We start from the raw sequence: 21,618 nt of genomic DNA on the forward strand, positions 1-21,618 counted from the left end.
GATTATTGCAATAAAAGAGGTTTTGCATATCAGAGGAACCCCCTGTCCCTGACATGAGGGTACACATGTATAAAGAGAAAAAGCCTAAAGTAACCTTTCCATCCTCGTATGAGCTGAACGAATTATGCGAAAAGGCTTGGGAAACCCCAGACAAGAGACTGCAGGTTCCCAAAAGGATTCTTATGGCGTATCCTTTCCCGCAAAAGGATAGGATACGATGGGAATCCTCTCCTAAGGTGGACAAGGCATTGACACGCTTATCAAAAAAGATAGCGCTGCCATCCCAAGATACGGCTACCCTCAAGGATGCTGCTGATCGCAAGCAGGAGGTTACCATGAAGTCCATTTACACACATTCTGGTACAATACTTAGACCGGCAATGGCGTCGGCCTGGGTTTGTAGTGCTGTGGCTGCATGGACTGATTCCTTATCAGCGGAGATTGAGACCCTAGATAAGGATACCATTTTAATGACCCTAGGGCATATAAAAGATGCTGTATTATATATGAGGGATGCTCAAAGAGATGTTTGTTTACTAAGTTCCAGAATAAACGTGATGTCTGTTTCCGCTAGGCGAGTCTTATGGACCAGACAGTGGACGGGGGATGCCGACTCGAAGAGGCATATGGAGTTTTTGCCTTACAAAGGTGAGGAGTTATTTGGAGAAGGCCTCTCGGACCTAGTCTCCACAGCTACGGCAGGTAAATCGAATTTCTTGCCTTATGTTCCCTGACAGCCTAAGAAAGCGCCTCATTATCAAATGCAGTCCTTTCGTTCGAATAAAAGCAAAAAAAGTACGTGGATCGTCCTTTCTTGCCAGAGGTAAGGGCAGAGGAAAAAAGCTGCACACAGCTAGTTCCCAGGAACAGAAGTCCTCCCCGGCCTCTGCAAAATCCACCGCATGACGCTGGGGCTCCCCTGAGGGAGTCCGCTCCAGTAGGGGCACGTCTTCGACTTTTCAGCCACATCTGGGTTCTCACAGGTGGATCCCTGGGCAATAGAAATTGTTTCTCAGGGATACAAGCTGGAATTCGAAGAGGTCCCCCCTCGCCGGTTTTTCAAATCGGCTCTGCCAGCTTCTCCCTCAGAGAGGGAGTTAGTGTTAAATGCAATTCAAAAATTGTATCTTCAACAGGTGGTGGTCAAGGTTCCCCTACTACAACAGGGGAGGGGATATTACTCAACCCTGTTTGTGGTCCCGAAACCGGACGGTTCGGTCAGACCCGTTTTGAATTTAAAATCCTTGAACCTATACTTGAATAAGTTCAAGATGGAGTCGCTCAGAGCGGTCATCGCCAGCCTGGAAGGGGGGGGGGGGGGGGGATTTTATGGTTTCCCTAGACGTAAAGGATGCGTACCTTCATGTTCCAATATTTCCACCTCATCAGGCGTTCCTGAGATTTCCTGTACAGGATTGTCATTACCAATTTCAGACGTTGCCGTTTGGGCTTTCCACGGCCCGAGGATTTTCACCAAGGTACTGGCGGAAATGATGGTGCTCCTGCGCAAGCGAGGTGTCACAATTATCCCATACTTGGACGATCTCCTCTTAAAAGTGAGATCTCGGGAGAAGTTACTGAACAGCGTGTGGCTTTCATTGTTACAGCAACACGTCTGGATTCTCAATATCCCGAAGTCGCAGCTGGTTCCTACGACGCGTCTGACCTTCTTGGGCTTGATTCCGGACACAGACCAGAAAAGGGTTTTTCTTCCGACGGAAAAAGCTCAGGAACTCATGACTCTGGTCAAGAACCTATTGAAGCCAAAACAGGTCAGTGCATCACTGCACTCGAGTCCTAGGAAAAATGGTGGCATCATACGAAGCCATTCCCTTCGGCAGGTTCCATGCGAGAACCTTCCAATGGGACCTGCTGGACAAGTGGTCCGGGTCACATCTACATATGCATCGGCGGATCACCCTGTCCCCCAGAGCCAGGGTATCTCTCCTGTGGTGGCTGCAGAGTGCTCACCTCCTAGAGGGTCGCAGGTTCGGCATTCAGGACTGGATCCTGGTGACCACGGACGCAAGCCTCCGACGTTGGGGAGCAGTCACACAGGGAAGAAATTTCCAAGGTCTTTGGTCAAGTCTAGAGACTTGTCTCCACATCAACGTCCTGGAGTTAAGGGCCATATACAGCGCCCTACGTCAAGCGGAGGCATTACTTCGCGACAAACCAGTTCTGATTCAGTCAGACAATGTCACCGCAGTGGCTCATGTAAACCGCCAAGGCGGCACAAGGAGCATGGTGGCAATGGCGGAAGCCACCAGGATTCTTCGCTGGGCGGAGAATCATGTCAGCGCACTGTCAGCAGTGTTCATTCCGGGAGTGGACAATTGGGAAGCAGACTTCCTCAGCAGACACAATCTGCATCCGGGAGAGTGGGGGCTTCATCAGGAAATCTTCGAGCAGATCGCAAGTCGGTGGGGACTGCCCCAAAATAGACATGATGGCGTCCTGTCTCAACAAAAAGCTAAAAAGGTATTGCGCCAGATCAAGAGATCCTCAGGCGGTAGCTGTGGACGCCCTGGTGACACCGTGGGTGTACCGGTCGGTCTATGTATTTCCTCCTCTACCTCTCATACCCAAGGTGTTGAGAATAATAAGACAAAGAGGAGTGAGAACAATCCTCATTGTTCCAGATTGGCCACGAAGGACCTGGTATCCGGAGCTGCAGGAGTTGCTCACAGAAGATCCGTGGCCTCTTCCTCTAAGACAGGACCTGCTGCAACAGGGGCCCTGTCTGTTCCAGGACTTACCGCGGCTGCGTTTGACGCCATGGCGGTTGAACGCCGGAACCTAGCGAAAAAAGGTATTCCAGATGAGGTCATTCCTACACTAATAAAGGCTAGGAAGGACGTGACATCAAAACATCACCGAATATGGCGAAAATATGTTTCTTGGTGTGAGGCCAGGAATGCTCCTACGGAAGAATTCCAGCTGGGCAGTCTCCTTCACTTCCTACAAACTGGAGTGAATTTGGGCCTAAAATTAGGCTCCATTAAGGTTCAGATTTCGTCCCTATCCATTTTCTTTCAGAAGGAATTGGCCTCTCTTCCTGAAGTATAGACGTTTGTGAAGTGAGTACTGCATATTCAGCCTCCTTTTGTACCTCCGGTGGCACCTTGGGACTTTAACGTGGTGTTAAGTTTCCTTAAGTCACATTGGTTTGAACTACTCAAAACTGTGGAGTTAAAATATCTCACTTGGAAGGTGGTCATGTTGTTAGCCTTAGCTTCGGCTAGGCGAGTTTCGGAATTAGCGGCTTTATCACATAAAAGCCCCTATCTGGTTTTTCATATGGATAGGGCGGAATTGCGAACTCATCCTCAATTCCTACCTAAAGTGGTCTCATCCTTTCATGTGAACCAGCCTATTGTCGTGCCTGTGGCTACACGTGACTTGGAGGATTCCAAGTCACTTGATGTGGTCAGGGCTTTGAAGATTTACGTGGCCAGAACGGCTAGGATCAGAAAAACAGAGGCACTGTTTGTCCTGTATGCAGCCAACAAGGTTGGCGGCCCTGCTTCAAAGCAGACTATTGCTCGCTGGATCTGTAACACGATTCAGCAGGCCCATTCTACGGCAGGATTGCCGTTACCAAAATCGGTTAAGGCCCATTCCACTAGGAACGTGGGCTCTTCTTGGGCGGCTGCCCGAGGGGTCTCGGCACTACAGCTTTGCCGAGCTGCTACTTGGTCGGGGTCAAACACCTTTGCAAAGTTCTATAAGTTTGATACCCTGGCTGAGGAGGACCTCCTGTTTGCTCAATCGGTGCTGCAGAGTCATCCGCACTCTCCCGCCCGTTTGGGAGCTTTGGTATAATCCCCATGGTCCTTACGGAGTCCCAGCATCCTCTAGGACGTTAGAGAAAATAAGATTTTAAACCTACCGGTAAATCTTTTTCTCGTAGTCCGTAGAGGATGCTGGGCGCCCGTCCCAAGTGCGGACTACTTCTGCAAGGCTTGTATATAGTTATTGCGTACATAAGGGTTATGTTATAGTTTCTTCGGTGGTGGACCGAGGCTATGTTGGTTTCTCTGACGTCCTAAGTGGATGCTGGGACTCCGTAAGGACCATGGGGAATAGCGGCTCCGCAGGAGACTGGGCACAACTATAAAGAAAGCTTTAGACTACTGGTGTGCACTGGCTCCTCCCACTATGACCCTCCTCCAGACTTCAGTTAGAATCTTGTGCCCGGCTGAGCTGGATGCACACTAGGGGCTCTCCTGAGCTCCTAGAAAGAAAGTATATTTAGGTTTTTTATTTTACAGTGAGATCTGCTGGCAACAGACTCACTGCAGCGAGGGACTAAGGGGAGAAGAAGCGAACCTACCTAACAGGTGGTAGTTTGGGCTTCTTAGGCTACTGGACACCATTAGCTCCAGAGGGATCGACCGCAGGACCCGACCTTGGTGTTCGTTCCCGGAGCCGCGCCACCGTCCCCCTTACAGAGCCAGAAGCATGAAGAGGTCCGGAAAATCGGCGGCAGAAGACTTCGGTCTTCGCCAAGGTAGTGCACAGCACTGCAGCTGTGCGCCATTGCTCCTCATGTACACCTCACACTCCGGTCACTGATGGGTGCAGGGCGCTGGGGGGGGGCGCCCTGAGGGCAATATAAGACACCTTGGCTGGCAAATCTACATCATATATAGTCCTAGAGGCTATATAGATGTAAAAAATACCCCTGCCAGTATTCCAGAAAAAGCGGGAGAAGTCCGCCGGAAAAGGGGCGGGGCCATCTCCCTCAGCACACTGGCGCCATTTTTCCCTCACGGCTCCGCTGGAAGGAAGCTCCCTGGCTCTCCCCTGCAGTCTGAAAACTACAGAAGGGTAAAAAAGAGAGGGGGGGGGGCACTAAATTTAGGTGCAGGATATATATATATATATATATATATATATATATATATATATATATATATATATATATATATATATATATATATATATATATATATATATATATATATAGCAGCTATAAGGGAAAACACTCATTTATAGTGGGATCCCTGTGTTATATAGCGCTCTGGTGTGTGCTGGCATACTTTCTCTCTCTCTGTCTCCCCAAAGGGCTTTGTGGGGTCCTGTCCTCTGTCAGAGCATTCCCTGTGTGTTTGCGGTGTGTCGGTACGGCTGTGTCGACATGTTTCATGAGGAGGCTTATGTGGAGGCGGAGCAGATGCCTGTAAATGTGATGTCACCCCCTGCGGGGTGGACACCTGAGTGGATGGTGCTGTGGAAAGAATTACGCGACAGTGTTGACTCCTTGCATAAAAGGTTTGACGACATACCAAATATGGGACAGCCGGCTTCTCAGCCTGTGCCTGCCCAGGCGTCTCAAAAGCCATCAGGGGCTCTAAAACGCCCGCTACCTCAGATGGCAGACACAGATGTCGACACAGATACTGACTCAAGTGTCGACGACAATGAGACCACACGTTACATGATTGAGGCAATGAAAAATATGTTGCACATTTCTGATGTTACCCCCGGTACCACAAAAAAGGGTATTATGTTTGGAGAGAAAAAACTACCAGTAGCTTTTCCTCCATCTGAGGAGTTAAATGAAGTGTGTGTAGAAGCGTGGGCTTCCCCTGATAAGAAGCTGGTAATTTCTAAGAGGTTACTAATGGCGTACCCTTTCCCGCCAGAGGATAGGTCACGTTGGGAAACATCCTCTAGAGTAGATAAAGCGCTCACACGCTTGTCAAAGAAGGTGGCACTACCGTCTCCGGATACAGTTGCCCTGAAGGAATCTGCTGATAGAAAGCAGGAGGCTATCCTGAAATCTATATATACACACACAGGTGTTATACTGAGACCAGCTATTGCTTCAGCATGGATGTGCAGTGCTGCAGCTGCATGGTCAGATTCCCTGTCAGAAAATATTGATACCCTAAACAGGGGCACTATATTGCTAACCGTAGAGCATATAAAAGACGCAATTTTATACATGAGGGATGCACAGAGGGATATTTGCCGGCTGGCATCCAAAATTAGTGCAATGTCCATTTCTGCCAGGAGAGGGTTATGGACTCGGCAGTGGACAGGAGATGCAGATTCCAAAAGGCACATGGAAGTTCTGCCTTATAAGGGTGAGGAGTTGTTAGGGTATGGTCTCTCGGACCTCGTTTCCACAGCAACAGCTGGGAAGTCTACATTTTTACCCCATGTTCCCTCACAGCCAAAGAAAGCACCGTATTATCAGGTACAGTCCTTTCGGCCCAATAGGGGCAAGCGGGTTAAAGGCGCGTCCTTTCTGCCCAGAGGCAGAGGTAGGGGAAAAAAGCTGCAGCATACAGCCAGTTCCCAGGAGCAAAAGTCCTCCCCCGCTTCCTCTAAGTCCACAGCATGACGCTGGGGCGCCACAGGCGGAGCCAGGTACGGTGGGGGCCCGTCTCAAATATTTCAGCAATCAGTGGGCTCGCTCACGGGTGGATCCCTGGATTTTTCAGATAGTATCTCAGGGGTACAAGCTGGAATTCGAGACGTCTCCCCCCCGCCGTTTCCTCAAATCTGCCTTGCCAACCACTCCCACAGGCAGGGAGGCAGTGTTACAGGCAATTCACAAGCTGTATTCACAACAGGTGATGGTAAAGGTACCCCTACTTCAACAAGGACGGGGTTACTATTCCACAATGTTTGTGGTACCGAAACCGGACGGTTCGGTGAGACCCATTTTAAATTTGAAATCCTTGAACACATATATAAAAAAATTCAAGTTCAAGATGGAATCGCTCAGAGCGGTTATTGCAAGCCTGGACGAGGGGGATTACATGGTATCACTGGACATCAAGGATGCTTACCTGCATGGCCCCATTTACCATCCTCACCAGGAGTACCTCAGATTTGTGGTACTGGATTGTCATTACCAATTCCAGACGTTGCCGTTCGGTCTATCCACGGCTCCGAGGGTCTTTACCAAGGTAATGGCCGAAATGATGATACTTCTTCGAAAGAAGGGAGTTTTAATTATCCCGTACTTGGACGATCTCCTGATAAAGGCGAGGTCCAGAGAGCAGTTGTTGGTCGGGGTAGCACTATCTCGGGAGGTGCTACAACAGCACGGCTGGATTCTAAACATTCCAAAGTCACAGCTGGTCCCTACGACACGTCTACTGTTCCTGGGGATGGTTCTGGACACAGAACAGAAAAAAGTGTTTCTCCCGGAGGAGAAGGCCAAGGAGCTGTCATCTCTAGTCTGAGGCCTCCTAAAACCAAAACAGGTGTCGGTGCATCACTGCACGCGAGTCCTGGCAAAGATGGTAGCTTCCTACGAAGCGATTCCATTCGGCAGGTTTCATGCAAGAACCTTTCAGTGGGACCTGTTGGACAAGTGGTCCGGATCGCATCTTCAGATGCATCGGCTGATCACCCTGTATCCAAGGACAAGGGTGTCTCTGCTGTGGTGGCTGCAGAGTGCTCATCTTCAAGAAGGCCGCAGATTCGGCATACAGGACTGGGTCCTGGTGACCACGGATGCCAGCCTTCGAGGCTGGGGGGCAGTCACACAGGGAAGAAACTTCCAAGGACTATGGACAAGTCAGGAGACTTCCCTGCACATAAATATTCTGGAACTAAGGGCCATTTACAATGCCCTAAGTCAGGCTAGACCCCTGCTTCAAAACCAGCCGGTACTGATCCAGTCAGACAACATCACGGCGGTCACCCATGTAAACCGACAGGGCGGCACGAGAAGCAGGATGGCGATGGCAGAAGCCACAAGGATTCTCCGATGGGCGGAAAATCACGTGTTAGCACTGTCAGCAGTGTTCATTCCGAGAGTGGACAACTGGGAAGCAGACTTCCTCAGCAGGCACGACCTCCACCCGGGAGAGTGGGGACTTCATCCAGAAGTCTTTCAAATGATTGTAAACCGTTGGGAAAGGCCACAGGTGGACATGATGGCGTCCCGCCTAAACAGAAAGCTAGAAAAGTATTGCGCCCAGGTCAAGAGACCCGCAGGCGATAGCTGTGGACGCTCTAGTGACACTGTGGGTGTACCGGTCGGTTTATGTGTTCCCTCCTCTTCCTCTCATACCAAAGGTATTGAGGATAATACGGAGAAGAGGAGTAAGAACTATACTCATTGTTCCGGATTGGCCAAGAAGAGCTTGGTACCCGGAACTTCAAGAAATGATCTCAGAGGACCCATGGCCTCTACCGCTCAGACAATACCTGCTGCAGCAGGGGCCCTGTCTGTTCCAAGACTTACCGCGGCTGCGTTTGACGGCATGGCGGTTGAACACCGGATCCTGAAGGAAAAGGGCATTCCGGAGGAAGTCATTCCTACGCTGATTAAAGCTAGGAAAGAAGTAACCGCAAACCATTATCACCGCATTTGGCGTAAATATGTTGCGTGGTGTGAGGCCAGGAAGGCCCCAACGGAGGAATTTCAGCTGGGCCGTTTCCTGCACTTCCTACAGTCAGGGGTGACTATGGGCCTTAAATTGGGTTCCATTAAGGTCCAGATTTCGGCTCTATCGATTTTCTTCCAGAGAGAACTGGCTTCACTACCTAATGTTCAGACTTTTGTTAAGGGAGTACTGCATATTCAGCCCCCTTTTGTGCCTCCAGTGGCACCTTGGGATCTCAACGTGGTGTTGGATTTCCTAAAGTCACATTGGTTTGAGCCACTGAAAACCGTGGATTTGAAATATCTCACGTGGAAAGTGGTCATGTTGTTGGCCTTGGCTTCGGCCAGGCGTGTATCAGAATTGGCGGCTTTGTCATGTAAAAGCCCTTATCTGTTTTTCCATATGGATAGGGCGGAATTGAGGACTCGTCCCCAGTTTCTCCCTAAAGTGGTATCAGCTTTTCATCTGAACCAACCTATCGTGGTGCCTGCGGCTACAAAAGACTTGGAGGCTTCCAAGTTGTTGGACGTAGTCAGGGCCCTGAAAATCTATGTTTCCAGGACAGCTGGAGTCAGAAAGACTGACTCGCTCTTTATCCTGTATGCGCCCAACAAGTTGGGTGCACCTGCTTCAAAGCAGACTATTGCTCGCTGGATCTGTAGTACGATTCAGCTTGCACATTCTGCGGCTGGACTGCCGCATCCTAAATCAGTGAAAGCCCATTCCACGAGGAAGGTGGGCTCTTCTTGGGCGGCTGCCCGAGGGTTCTCGGCTCTTCAACTTTGCCGAGCAGCTACTTGGTCGGGGTCAAACACGTTTGCTAAATTCTACAAGTTTGACACCCTGGCTGAGGAGGACCTAGAGTTTGCCCATTCGGTGCTGCAGAGTCATCCGCACTCTCCCGCCAGTTTGGGAGCTTTGGTATAATCCCCATGGTCCTTACGGAGTCCCAGCATCCACTTAGGACGTCAGAGAAAATAAGAATTTACTCACCGATAATTCTATTTCTCGTAGTCCTTAGTGGATGCTGGGCGCCCATCCGAAGTGCGGATTGTCTGCAATACTTGTATATAGTTATTGCTTAACTAAAGGGTTATTGTTGAGCCATCTGTTGAGAGGCTCAGTTGTTATCATACTGTTTAACTGGGTATTGTATCACGAGTTATACGGTGTGATTGGTGTGACTGGTATGAGTCTTACCCGGGATTCAAAATCCTTCCTTATTGTGTCAGCTCTTCCGGGCACAGTATCCTAACTGAAGTCTGGAGGAGGGTCATAGTGGGAGGAGCCAGTGCACACCAGTAGTCTAAAGCTTTCTTTATAGTTGTGCCCAGTCTCCTGCGGAGCCGCTATTCCCCATGGTCCTTACGGAGTCCCAGCATCCACTACGGACTACGAGAAATAGAATTACCGGTGAGTAAATTCTTATTTTTTCATACTGTTAACTAGATAGTATATCAAGTTATACGGTGTGATTGGTGTGGCTGGTATGAATCTTGCCCTTGGATTACCTAAAATCCTATCCTTGTACTGTCCATCTCCTCTGGGCACAGTTTCTCTAACTGAGGTCTGGAGGAGGGGCATAGAGGGAGGAGCCAGTGCACACCCAGAGCCTAAAGTCTTTCTAAAAGTGCCCATGTCTCCTGCGGAGCCCGTCTATTCCCCATGGTCCTTACGGAGTCCCAGCATCTACGGACTACGAGAAAAAGATTTACCGGTAGGATTAAAATCTTATTTTCTCTTAGTCCGTAGAGGATGCTGGGCGCCCGTCCTAGTGCGGACTCTATCTGCAGTACTTGTTAATAGTTATTGCTTGTGTTACACAAAGGTTGTGCTTTGGTTATGGTCAGCCTGTTGCTGATTTTTGTTCATGCCGTTGACTGTAATTCTGTTAAATGCCAGGTTGTACAGCGTGTTTGGTGGTGTGAGCTGATATGTTTCTCACCCTTAGTTTAACAATAAATCCTTTTCCTCGAAATGTCCGTCTCCCTGGGCACAGTTCCTATAACTGGAGTCTGGAGGAGGGGCATAGACTGAGGAGCCAGTTCACACCCATTCAAAGTCTTAAAGTGCCCGTGTCTCCTGCGGATCCCGTCTATACCCCATGGTTCTTTAAGCATCCCCAGCATCCTCTACGGACTAAGAGAAAAGGATTTACCGGTAGGTATTAAAATCCTATTTTTTCTTTTCTTTACACTCGCAAACTGGCAGCTCTGCCAGTCTGCATCGTGGGAGCTGCTGGCGGGGTCCCATCGCAGCTGTATGCGGCTTGGGCTGGTTCCCCGGCTGAAGAGACACCTCTCTGGAGTCTGGCCGGACATTGCTGCGTGCGGGGTCACCAAAGGCCAGCAGCGGTATGATAAGCAGAGTGGGAGTGCTGCACATCCCTCACTCCCATGCTCTGCACGCACAGGGATCTTCTTATCCCCTTATTAAGGTCCTGACCACGGCTAGCATTACCGGAGGGGTAGGCATGCCCCCTCCACTTAGTCCGGCTAACGCACTGCTTTTTTGAATTAGGTGCCATAATGGGGGGGGGGGGGGAACGGACACCCAACAGCGGCTCTCTGCTCCGGAGTCTCGGCGCTCGCTGGTGGCCAGAAATAGGCGCTTGTAGTGCGGTGCCCATTTCCTAATGGTAGCGGAGATGGCCTCCCGCGAACCCGCGTTCAGGTCCCGTCATATACAATGCCCTGCTCCGTACAGCCAGCGGAAATGTGTCCCCACTACCCTCTCTCCCCCCCCCCTCCCATTGCATGCGCACCCATACAGAGCAACAATTGAATTCCCCCTAATTGTGTACGATGCCATGTATGCAGCATGGCACCCTGCATTGCGCAGTCATCCCGTGCATCATGCAAGATGGTTTAAAAAAACAGAAAACCACATACTGAAACAGCCTAGCGTGAAGACAGTGATGAGAGGCAGTAATGCTAACCATTACGTCGTCCATGCTGCCTAGCTTTATGTCCTCGCGCCGCACCTATTAGATGTTTTGTACAACACTGGTATCTTATATACGTTACCTATAATGTCCTGTTTATTTATTAACAGTTTCTTATATAGCGCAGCAAATTCCGTTGCGCTTTACAACTGGACACAATTAGAATACAAACTGGGTAAAAACAAACAGTCATAGAGGGAGGAGAGCCCTGCTCGCAAGCTTACAATCTATGGGGAAATCTTATGCAGTATAAGTCATATTTCTCTGACGTCCTAGTGGATGCTGGGACTTCCGTAAGGACCATGGGGAATAGCGGCTCCGCAGGAGACTGGGCACAAAAGTAAAAGCTTTAGACTAGCTGGTGTGCACTGGCTCCTCCCCCTATGACCCTCCTCCAAGCCTCAGTTAGATTTTTGTGCCCGAACGAGAAGGGTGCATGCTAGGTGGCTCTCCTGAGCTGCTTAGAAGTAAAAGTTTGAATAGGTTTTTTATTTTCAGTGAGTCCTGCTGGCAACAGGCTCACTGCATCGTGGGACTAAGGGGAGAAGAAGCGAACTCACCTGCGTGCAGAGTGGATTGGGCTTCTTGGCTACTGGACATTAGCTCCAGAGGGACGATCACAGGTTCAGCCTGGATGGGTCCCGGAGCCGCGCCGCCGGCCCCCTTACAGAGCCAGAAGAGCGAAGAGGTCCGGAGAAATCGGCGGCAGAAGACGTTCCTGTCTTCAGATAAGGTAGCGCACAGCACTGCAGCTGTGCGCCATTGCTCTCAGCACACTTCACACTCCGGTCACTGAGGGTGCAGGGCGCTGGGGGGGAGCGCCCTGAGACGCAATAGAACAATATAAAAACCTTATATGGCTAAAGAAATGCATCACATATAGCTCCTGGGCTATATGGATGCATTTAACCCCTGCCAGTTTTCCTGAAAAAAGCGGGAGAAAAGGCCGCCGTGAAGGGGGCGGAGCCTTTCTCCTCAGCACACAAGCTCCATTTTCTTTCACAGCTCCGCTGGAAGGACGGCTCCCTGACTCTCCCCTGCAGTCCTGCTACAAGAATCAGGGTAAAACAAGAGAGGGGGGGCACTATTGGCAGCTAATATAAAACAGCAGCTATAAAGGGAGTAACACTTAAATAAGGTTATCCCTGTATATATATATAGCGCTCTGGTGTGTGCTGGCAAACTCTCCCTCTGTCTCCCCAAAGGGCTCGTGGGGTCCTGTCCTCTTTCAGAGCATTCCCTGTGTGTGTGCTGGGTGTCGGTACGATTGTGTCGACATGTATGAGGAGGAAAATGATGTGGAAGCAGAGCAATTGCCTGTGTTAGTGATGTCACCCCCTAGGGAGTCGACACCTGACTGGATGGTCATATTTAAAGAATTACGTGACAGTGTCAGCACTTTGCAAAAAACTGTTGACGACATGAGACAGCCGGCAAATCAATTAGTGCCTGTTCAGGCGTCTCAGACACCGTCGGGGGCGCTAAAACGCCCGTTACCTCAGATGGTCGACACAGACCCAGACACGGATACTGAATCCAGTGTCGACGGTGAGGAGACAAACGTAATGTCCAGTAGGGCCACACGTTACATGATCACGGCAATGAAGGAGGCATTGAATATTTCTGACACTACAAGTACCACAAAAAAGGGTATTATGTGGGGTGTGAAAAAACTACCAGTAGTTTTTCCAGAATCAGATGAATTAAATGAGGTGTATGATAAAGCGTGGTTTTCCCCCGATAAAAAACTGCTGATTTCTAATAAATTATTGGCACTATACCCTTTCCCGCCAGAGGTTAGGGCACGTTGGGAAACACCTCCTAGGGTAGATAAGGCGCTCACACGCTTATCAAAACAAGTGGCGTTACCGTCTCCCGATACGGCCGCCCTTAAGGAACCAGCTGATAGAAGGCTGGAAAATATCCTAAAAGGTATATACACACATACTGGTGTTATACTGCGACCAGCAATCGCCTCAGCCTGGATGTGCAGTGCTGGAGTGGCTTGGTCGGATTCCCTGACTGAAAATATTGATACCCTGGATAGGGACAGTATATTATTAACTATAGAGCATTTAAAGGATGCATTACTATATATGCGAGATGCACAGTGGGATATTTGCACCCTGGCATCTAGAGTGAGTGCGATGTCCATTTCTGCCAGAAGAGCGTTATGGACGCGACAGTGGTCAGGTGATGCGGATTCCAAACGACATATGGAAGTATTGCCGTATAAAGGGGAGGAGTTATTTGGGGTCGGTCTATCGGACCTGGTGGCCACAGCAACGGCTGGAAAATCCACCTTTTTACCCCAGGTCACCTCTCAGCAGAAAAAGACACCGTCTTTTCAAACTCAGTCCTTTCGTGCCCATAAGGGCAAGCGGGCAAAAGGCCACTCATATCTGCCCCGGGGCAGAGGAAGGGGAAAAAGACTGCAGCAAACAGCCTCTTCCCACGAACAGAAGCCCTCCCCCGCTTCTGCCAAGTCTTCAGCATGACGCTGGGGCTCTACAAGCGGACTCAGGCACGGTGGGGGGCCGTCTCAAGAATTTCAGCGCGCAGTGGGCTCACTCGCAAGTGGACCCCTGGATCCTGCAGGTAGTATCACAGGGGTACAAATTGTAATTCGAGACGTCTCCCCCTCGCCGGTTCCTGAAGTCTGCTCTACCAACGTCTCCCTCCGACAGGGAGGCGGTAGTGGAAGCTATTCACAAGCTGTATTCCCAGCAGGTGATAATCAAGGTACCCCTCCTACAACAGGGAAAGGGGTATTATTCCACGCTGTTTGTGGTACCGAAGCCGGACGGCTCGGTGAGACCAATTTTAAATCTAAAATCCTTGAACACTTACATAAAAAGGTTCAAATTCAAGATGGAGTCACTCAGAGCAGTGATAGCGAACCTGGAAGAAGGGGACTATATGGTATCTCTAGACATCAAAGATGCTTATCTCCATGTCCCAATCTACCCTTCTCACCAAGGGTACCTCAGGTTTGTGGTACAAAACTGTCATTATCAGTTTCAGACGCTGCCGTTTGGATTGTCCACGGCACCACGGGTCTTTACCAAGGTAATGGCCGAAATGATGATTCTTCTTCGAAGAAAAGGCGTCTTAATTATCCCTTACTTGGACGATCTCCTGATAAGGGCAAGGTCCAGGGAGCAGTTAGAGGTCGGAGTAGCACTATCTCAGGTAGTGCTACGTCAGCACGGGTGGATCCTAAATATCCCAAAATCACAGCTGATTCCAACAACACGTCTACTGTTCCTGGGGATGATTCTGGACACAGTCCAGAAAAAGGTGTTTCTCCCGGAGGAGAAGGCCAGGGAGTTATCCGAGCTAGTCAGGAAACTCCTAAAACCAGGCCAAGTGTCAGTGCATCAATGCACGAGAGTCCTGGGAAAAATGGTGGCTTCTTACGAAGCGATTCCATTCGGAAGATTCCATGCAAGAACTTTTCAGTGGGATCTGCTGGACAAATGGTCCGGATCGCATCTTCAGATGCATCAGCGGATAACCCTATCTTCAAGGACAAGGGTGTCTCTCCTGTGGTGGTTACAGAGTGCTCATCTTCTAGAGGGCCGCAGATTCGGCATTCAGGATTGGATGCTGGTGACCACCGATGCCAGCCTGAGAGGCTGGGGAGCAGTCACACAGGGAAGAAATTTCCAGGGCTTGTGGTCAAGCATGGAAACGTCTCTTCACATAAATATCCTGGAACTAAGGGCCATTTACAATGCCCTAAGTCAAGCAAGGCCTCTGCTTCAGGGTCAGTCGGTATTGATCCAATCGGACAACATCACGGCAGTCGCCCACGTCAACAGACAGGGCGGCACAAGAAGCAGGAGGGCAATGGCAGAAGCTGCAAGGATTCTTCGCTGGGCGGAAAATCATGTGGTGGCACTGTCAGCAGTGTTCATTCCGGGAGTGGACAACTGGGAAGCAGACTTCCTCAGCAGACACGACCTCCACCCGGGGGAGTGGGGACTTCACCCAGAAGTCTTTCAAGTGATTGTAAACCGTTGGGAAAAACTAAAGGTGGACATGATGGCGTCCCGTCTCAACAAAAAACTGGACAGATATTGCGCCAGGTCAAGGGACCCTCATGCAATAGCGGTGGACGCTCTGGTAACACCGTGGGTGTACCAGTCGGTGTATGTGTTCCCTACTCTGCCTCTCATTCCAAAAGTACTGAGAATCATAAGAAGGAGAGGAGTGAAGACTATACTCGTGGCTCCGGATTGGCCAAGAAGAACTTGGTACCCGGAACTGCAAGAGATGCTCACGGAGGACCCGTGGCCTCTACCTCTAAGAAAGGACCTGCTCCAGCAGGGACCTTGTCTGTTCCAAGACTTACCGCGGCTGCGTTTGACGGCATGGCGGTTGAACGCCGGATCCTGATGGAAAAAGGCATTCCAGATGAAGTCATCCCTACCCTGATCAAAGCCAGGAAGGATGTAACCGCGAAACATTATCACCGCATTTGGCGAAAATATGTTGCCTGGTGTGAGGCTAAGAAGGCCCCCACAGAGTAATTTCAACTGGGTCGTTTCCTGCATTTCCTGCAAGCAGGACTGTCTATGGGCCTAAAATTAGGATCCATTAAGGTTCAAATTTCGGCCCTGTCGATCTTCTTCCAGAAAGAACTGGCTTCATTGCCTGAAGTTCAGACGTTTGTCAAGGGGGTACTGCATATACAGCCTCCTTTTGTGCCACCAGTGGCACCTTGGGATCTCAATGTAGTTTTAGGGTTCCTAAAATCACATTGGTTTGAACCACTCACCACTGTGGAATTAAAATATCTCACATGGAAGGTGGTCATGCTGTTAGCTCTGGCGTCAGCCATACGTGTCTCAGAATTGGCGGCTTTGTCATATAAAAGCCCTTACCTAATTTTTCATTCAGACAGGGCAGAATTGAGGACTCGTCCTCAATTTCTCCCTAAGGTGGTTTCAGCGTTTCACATGAACCAACCTATTGTGGTACCTGCGGCTACTAGGGACTTGGAGGACTCCAAGTTGTTGGACGTAGTCAGGGCCCTGAAAATATATATTTCAAGGACGGCTGGAGTCAGAAAATCTGACTCGCTGTTTATCCTGTATGCACCCAACAAGCTGGGTGCTCCTGCTTCTAAGCAGACGATTGCTCGTTGGATTTGTAGTACAATTCAGCTTGCACATTCTGTGGCAGGACTGCCACAGCCAAAATCTGTTAAAGCCCATTCCACAAGGAAAGTGGGCTCATCTTGGGCGGCTGCCCGAGGGGTCTCGGCTTTACAACTTTGCCGAGCAGCTACTTGGTCAGGGGCAAACACGTTTGCAAAATTTTACAAATTCGATACCCTGGCTGAGGAGGACCTGGAGTTCTCTCATTCGGTGCTGCAGAGACATCCGCACTCTCCCGCCCGTTTGGGAGCTTTGGTATAATCCCCATGGTCCTTACGGAAGTCCCAGCATCCACTAGGACGTCAGAGAAAATAAGAATTTACTTACCGATAATTCTATTTCTCATAGTCCGTAGTGGATGCTGGGCGCCCATCCCAAGTGCGGATTGTCTGCAATACTTGTATATAGTTATTGTTACAAAAAAATCGGGTTGTTTATTGTTGTGAGCCATCTTTTCAGAGGCTCCTACGTTTATCATACTGTTAACTGGGTTCAGATCACAGGTTGTACAGTGTGATTGGTGTGGCTGGTATGAGTCTTACCCGGGATTCAAAATCCTTCCTTATTATGTACGCTCGTCCGGGCACAGTATCCTAACTGAGGCTTGGAGGAGGGTCATAGGGGGAGGAGCCAGTGCACACCAGCTAGTCTAAAGCTTTTACTTTTGTGCCCAGTCTCCTGCGGAGCCGCTATTCCCCATGGTCCTTACGGAAGTCCCAGCATCCACTACGGACTATGAGAAATAGAATTATCGGTAAGTAAATTCTTATTTTTTATGCTCATGTGGCATACTTGTTTCATGAATGTCCTCTGCTTGTTTTAAATTGTACAAGTTGGTGTCAGTCTTCATACTGTGCTGCATTTCCCCAGCTTTGTGGTACCATATAAATTGGGATCCGGTCTCTAGGTCGACAGTAACTAGGTTGACTACTATTAGTCGACGGTTAATAGGTTGACAGGGTCTCTAGGTCGACATGTTCTAGGTCAAAAGGTCGACATGAGTTTTTCACAATTTAAAAAAAAAAACTTTTTCATACTTAACGATCCACGCGGACTACGATTGGGAATAGTAACCTGTGCCGAGCGCAGTGGTAGCGGAGCGAGGCACCTTGCCCGAAGCATGGCGAGCGGACACGGTGCACTAATTGGGGTTCCCAGTCACTATACGGAGAAAATGACAACAAAAAAACTGATGTCGACCTTTTGACATGTCGACCTAGAGACCCTGTCGATGTAGTTACTCTCGACCAATAGTGGTCGACCTAGTTACTGTCGACCTTCCAAACCACACCCATATAAATTAACTATAATATTGCAAGCATGCCTTTAAATATTAAATGGGGCACATTTAGTTGTTTTTCCCCGGCCCCCACTGAATGGCGCCCAAATGAGCAGTTCAGTTGTTGCTTTGTTCAGAAGTGCATTCTGCCGGGGGGAGACGCATTTCAGCTCTCAGCCTCCTGATGAGCAGGCTGGAATGTGCGTAAACTCCGTGTTTTTGTTTTGAGCGCCCTAACCTGTACTTTAGACGGGGTTTAGCCGCTTCGTGCAGCTTAACCCGGTGCTAGTAGGTGCTCATAGAGAACATGCACACACAACGGTGACAGCAATTGAATATCCCTGGTGGATGCCCAATAAGTTAGGGCTGATAAAAACTGATTAATAACGCTATTTTTGACTGATGGTCATTATGGTGCTATCCGATTATAGACTGTGTTTTTTTAATCTGCCTAAAAATGTCCCGTTTTCGGGCAATAACACATGGGATCTGGGATAAGTGTCCGGGCCCATGTGTTATCGTGGAAAAACAGGGCCTTTATCATGGACTATGCTTCGCGTGCCTGAGGCACATAAAGCATAATCCCCGATAAATGCTGGCAATTAGCCCCCGGCTTATCCATTATCCGCGGTAAATTACCGCAGATAATTGTACACCCCCTTTGTTGGTCAGCCTAAGGGAAACTTTTACAGAAATGAGACTGGCGCTGACGTGCTTTCTTTGTAAATGTCCAAGCAACAAAATGTTAGGGTGTAGTAGGGTGTAATGTGCTGCTATTTTCAGCTGTTCCGTCACTGAGATGTAGCTTCATCAGGTGGTTGATTTGTAGGATGCTTTTGATTTTACAAGTAGTATGTCCTTTTCCACTTTAAATTTTATTGGTGGACAGCAATTTATAACGTCAGGCATGAGAGTTATTACAGTCATCGTGTTGTCTTCGCTAGCTACAAAATATTTGCACATAAATTGTAATTGATGAAACGTTTTAATCTTTCCTAAATGTGTAATTCTTTGGAAAGCACCACGTGAAGTTCTCCTCTGTGGTTAGTAATGGTGCAGTATTTACATGTACTACTACACAGAATGCCCAGGCAAACAGATTATTATTATGTTTTCCAGGACCGAAAATTAACCAAAGCAGAACAGCAAAGATTCAAAGAGGAGGCTGAGATGCTAAAGGGGCTTCAGCATCCCAACATTGTGCGTTTCTACGATTCCTGGGAGTCTACTGTGAAGGGGAAGAAATGCATCGTCTTGGTGACGGAACTGATGACGTCTGGCACTTTAAAAACGTAACCATTTTTTGCAAATTGACAGCTTTGTGCGGTACACCACTCGTCTCGGCTCATTACATGGTGCTACGTGACAGAACTTTACATTAGCAATTTTTCCCTTGTCTGTGAATTGTTTTTTTCTTCTCTGAAATCTTTCCTGTCAACAGGGCTAGTAATCTGAACATTCTTTCAGCTTGTTTCTGTGGAAAATGGAGACTGATTCTTGAAGGAGAGATTTGCTTACATATGTACTGTAGGCTTTTTCCTATAGGTCACACTTTTTTCACTTTTATCTAATGGCTTCTGTTCCTTTTATTGATTGTTTTCTTACACCCTCGACACAGCGGGTATTAGAGTAAATTTCTTTGATCAGTTCTGCCCCCCCAAATGTCCTCTACAAATAACTGCATTTACTATTGATCTGTTTATGTATGTTAGGTCACCTCTAAGGTAACTCTTAACCCAAATTAAAAAAGAATAACATGGTTCATCTTTAATTTAACCTGTCCATTCCCTTTTATTAATGAGATTGACCAACTTTAAATGCTTTTGAGCTCTCCTGTGACAACCTTACAGTGGGGTGGCCAAAACTGCACCGCATACCCGTGATGTGGCCTAACTAATGTACAATGGTGATATTAGGTTTCCGTCACTTTCATTTCTCTCTCTACTGGGATTTGCAGCCAGTTCCTGGCCCCCTGCGGCTCCTTACCTAGTGTTCCTAAGTCCTTTTCTAACTTGTTTTTCCTCAGTTGTATCCATTTAATGTGTGATACCAAAATTATTACCATAGCATAGGTTCATATCCCTATATTTTTTGTTACCTTCCATAGCTTGCTCTTTAAAGATCCCTGTTATAAACCACCAATAAGACATAAGAATCATTTGCCCCATTCTGTCCTGTTGCACTACCAAGAATCCAGTTTGACATAATCCTCATAAAAGCAAAACATATTTTTCCATTAGAAGAATTACCCTTGGTGTTGAATAGTTTTAATTGGCTTTCAAAGTACAGTTCCTACGGCAATGTTTACTAAATTAATTGCTTTATCTTACTGGCTTCGTTCAGTGCTTTTCACCAAGGACCCAATAATCTTCCAGCCAGAATTCTCTTTGGGGATTTTGATTCAAAGCAGTGTGCTGCATTGCCCGGATGTGCACATCGATTTTACGCTTGTCGTGCCCAAATGCACTGAGAGTAGGTGCGCATAGTGCAAAGTCCTAGTTAACGTGCCCAAACAGCTGACTTTTCGCACACTTCTGCGTGCTACCTCAGGAGGCTGCAAGCTGAAATCCTGCAGTCTTGTCCGATCAGCCAACAATTGAATAGCTGCTGTTGGTAGCACATGCAACAATTGAATTCCTCCCTAAGGGGGCAATGAAATTGTTTTTCTTCTGTGGCTACCACTAGGGGGAGCAAAGCAATTCAATTGTTGCTCTGTTGTGGAGCCCATTAGTCACAGGAGAGACCATAGCTATTCGCAGCTAAACCCTGTAATTTGGGGCGCTTACAAAGTAATGCCTGCCGCATCAGTGCAACAATTGAATTGCTCTGATGGACGCCCATTAGTTTGGTTGCCCAAAAAAGCATTCGAATCGGCTCATTAAATTTTTTCACATTTATATTGCTGTGCAATCCAAGGCTAAATTTCATTCTATGGGGGAGATTCAAATGTTTGAAAAGTCAGTTGGGAGTCTGTTTTTTCCTATCTAATAGACACCCTACCGACTTTTCAAACATTTGAATTCCACCCTATATTTGTTTCTCTTTATAATGTGCTCAGGGTATTTTGAAAGCCCTGAAGAACAGCTCCAAGTTGTGCTTCTACCTAACAAGGTAGTTTGCATTATAACATAACAAGGAGCAGTTACAGAGATACAGTTTGAGATAGAATATACCTGGCAGTAAGCCATTGTAGTGTAAAATAAATAGTTAATATATACTTGTTTCCTTTATTCCAAGGGCTGAATTTAAATGTTATCACAGGTCCCAGCACCTGTGAGTTCCTGCTAGCAGCTATTCACATGTTGCTGCCGACTGGTAGGAGAAGTTCATTACAGCTTGCTACCCCCGGAGGTGGTTAGCTTAAATGCCCGTAAAGACACCCGTTTGGGCGCCCAAACAGATCTGTTCACGCTCGTGTCCATTAGTTTAGTTGGGTTCAGGTGCTTTGCGCTCCTAAACCCGACTCTAACGGGCGATATTATATATTGCGGGGCGATATTAAATATCGCCCCGCAATCTCCCATCACTTTAGACGGGAGATCGGGCGTGATTAAACAATTGAATTCCCCCCTAATAATTTTTTACACCATGAAATAATACACAGGTTCTCAAACTCAGTCCTCTGGATCCCAAACCGTTTTTTCCAGGTCTCCTCACAGAATCACAAATGAAATAATTATCTCCACCTGTGGACCTTTCAAAATATGTCGGTGAGTAATAAATACACCTGTGCACCTGCTGGGTTACATGGAAGACGCTGACTGTTTGGGGTCCTGAGGACCGAGTTTGAGAACCTATGAAATAATATACCATGCCTTTTGGAGGGCATACACACAATCATGAAAGGAGTGGAAAGCTGTGACTCGCTTGTAG

The 21,618-nt window shown here is 48.2% G+C and overlaps 1 protein-coding gene across 5 annotated transcripts in view; it reads left to right on the forward strand.

Moving 5' to 3' along the window:
* Positions 1-21,618, forward strand: part of WNK3 (WNK lysine deficient protein kinase 3) — a 258,491-nt gene that overhangs the window by 94,535 nt on the left and 142,338 nt on the right. For all 5 annotated transcript variants that reach the window (XM_063936367.1, XM_063936369.1, XM_063936368.1 and 2 more), the window contains one exon: positions 18,865-19,037. In XM_063936367.1, coding sequence (XP_063792437.1) covers positions 18,865-19,037 — 173 coding nt within the window. The remainder of the gene's footprint in view (positions 1-18,864; positions 19,038-21,618) is intronic.

Source organism: Pseudophryne corroboree, chromosome 8 (genome assembly GCF_028390025.1).
Source record: "Pseudophryne corroboree isolate aPseCor3 chromosome 8, aPseCor3.hap2, whole genome shotgun sequence".
In the NCBI taxonomy this organism is placed as follows: domain Eukaryota; kingdom Metazoa; phylum Chordata; class Amphibia; order Anura; family Myobatrachidae; genus Pseudophryne; species Pseudophryne corroboree.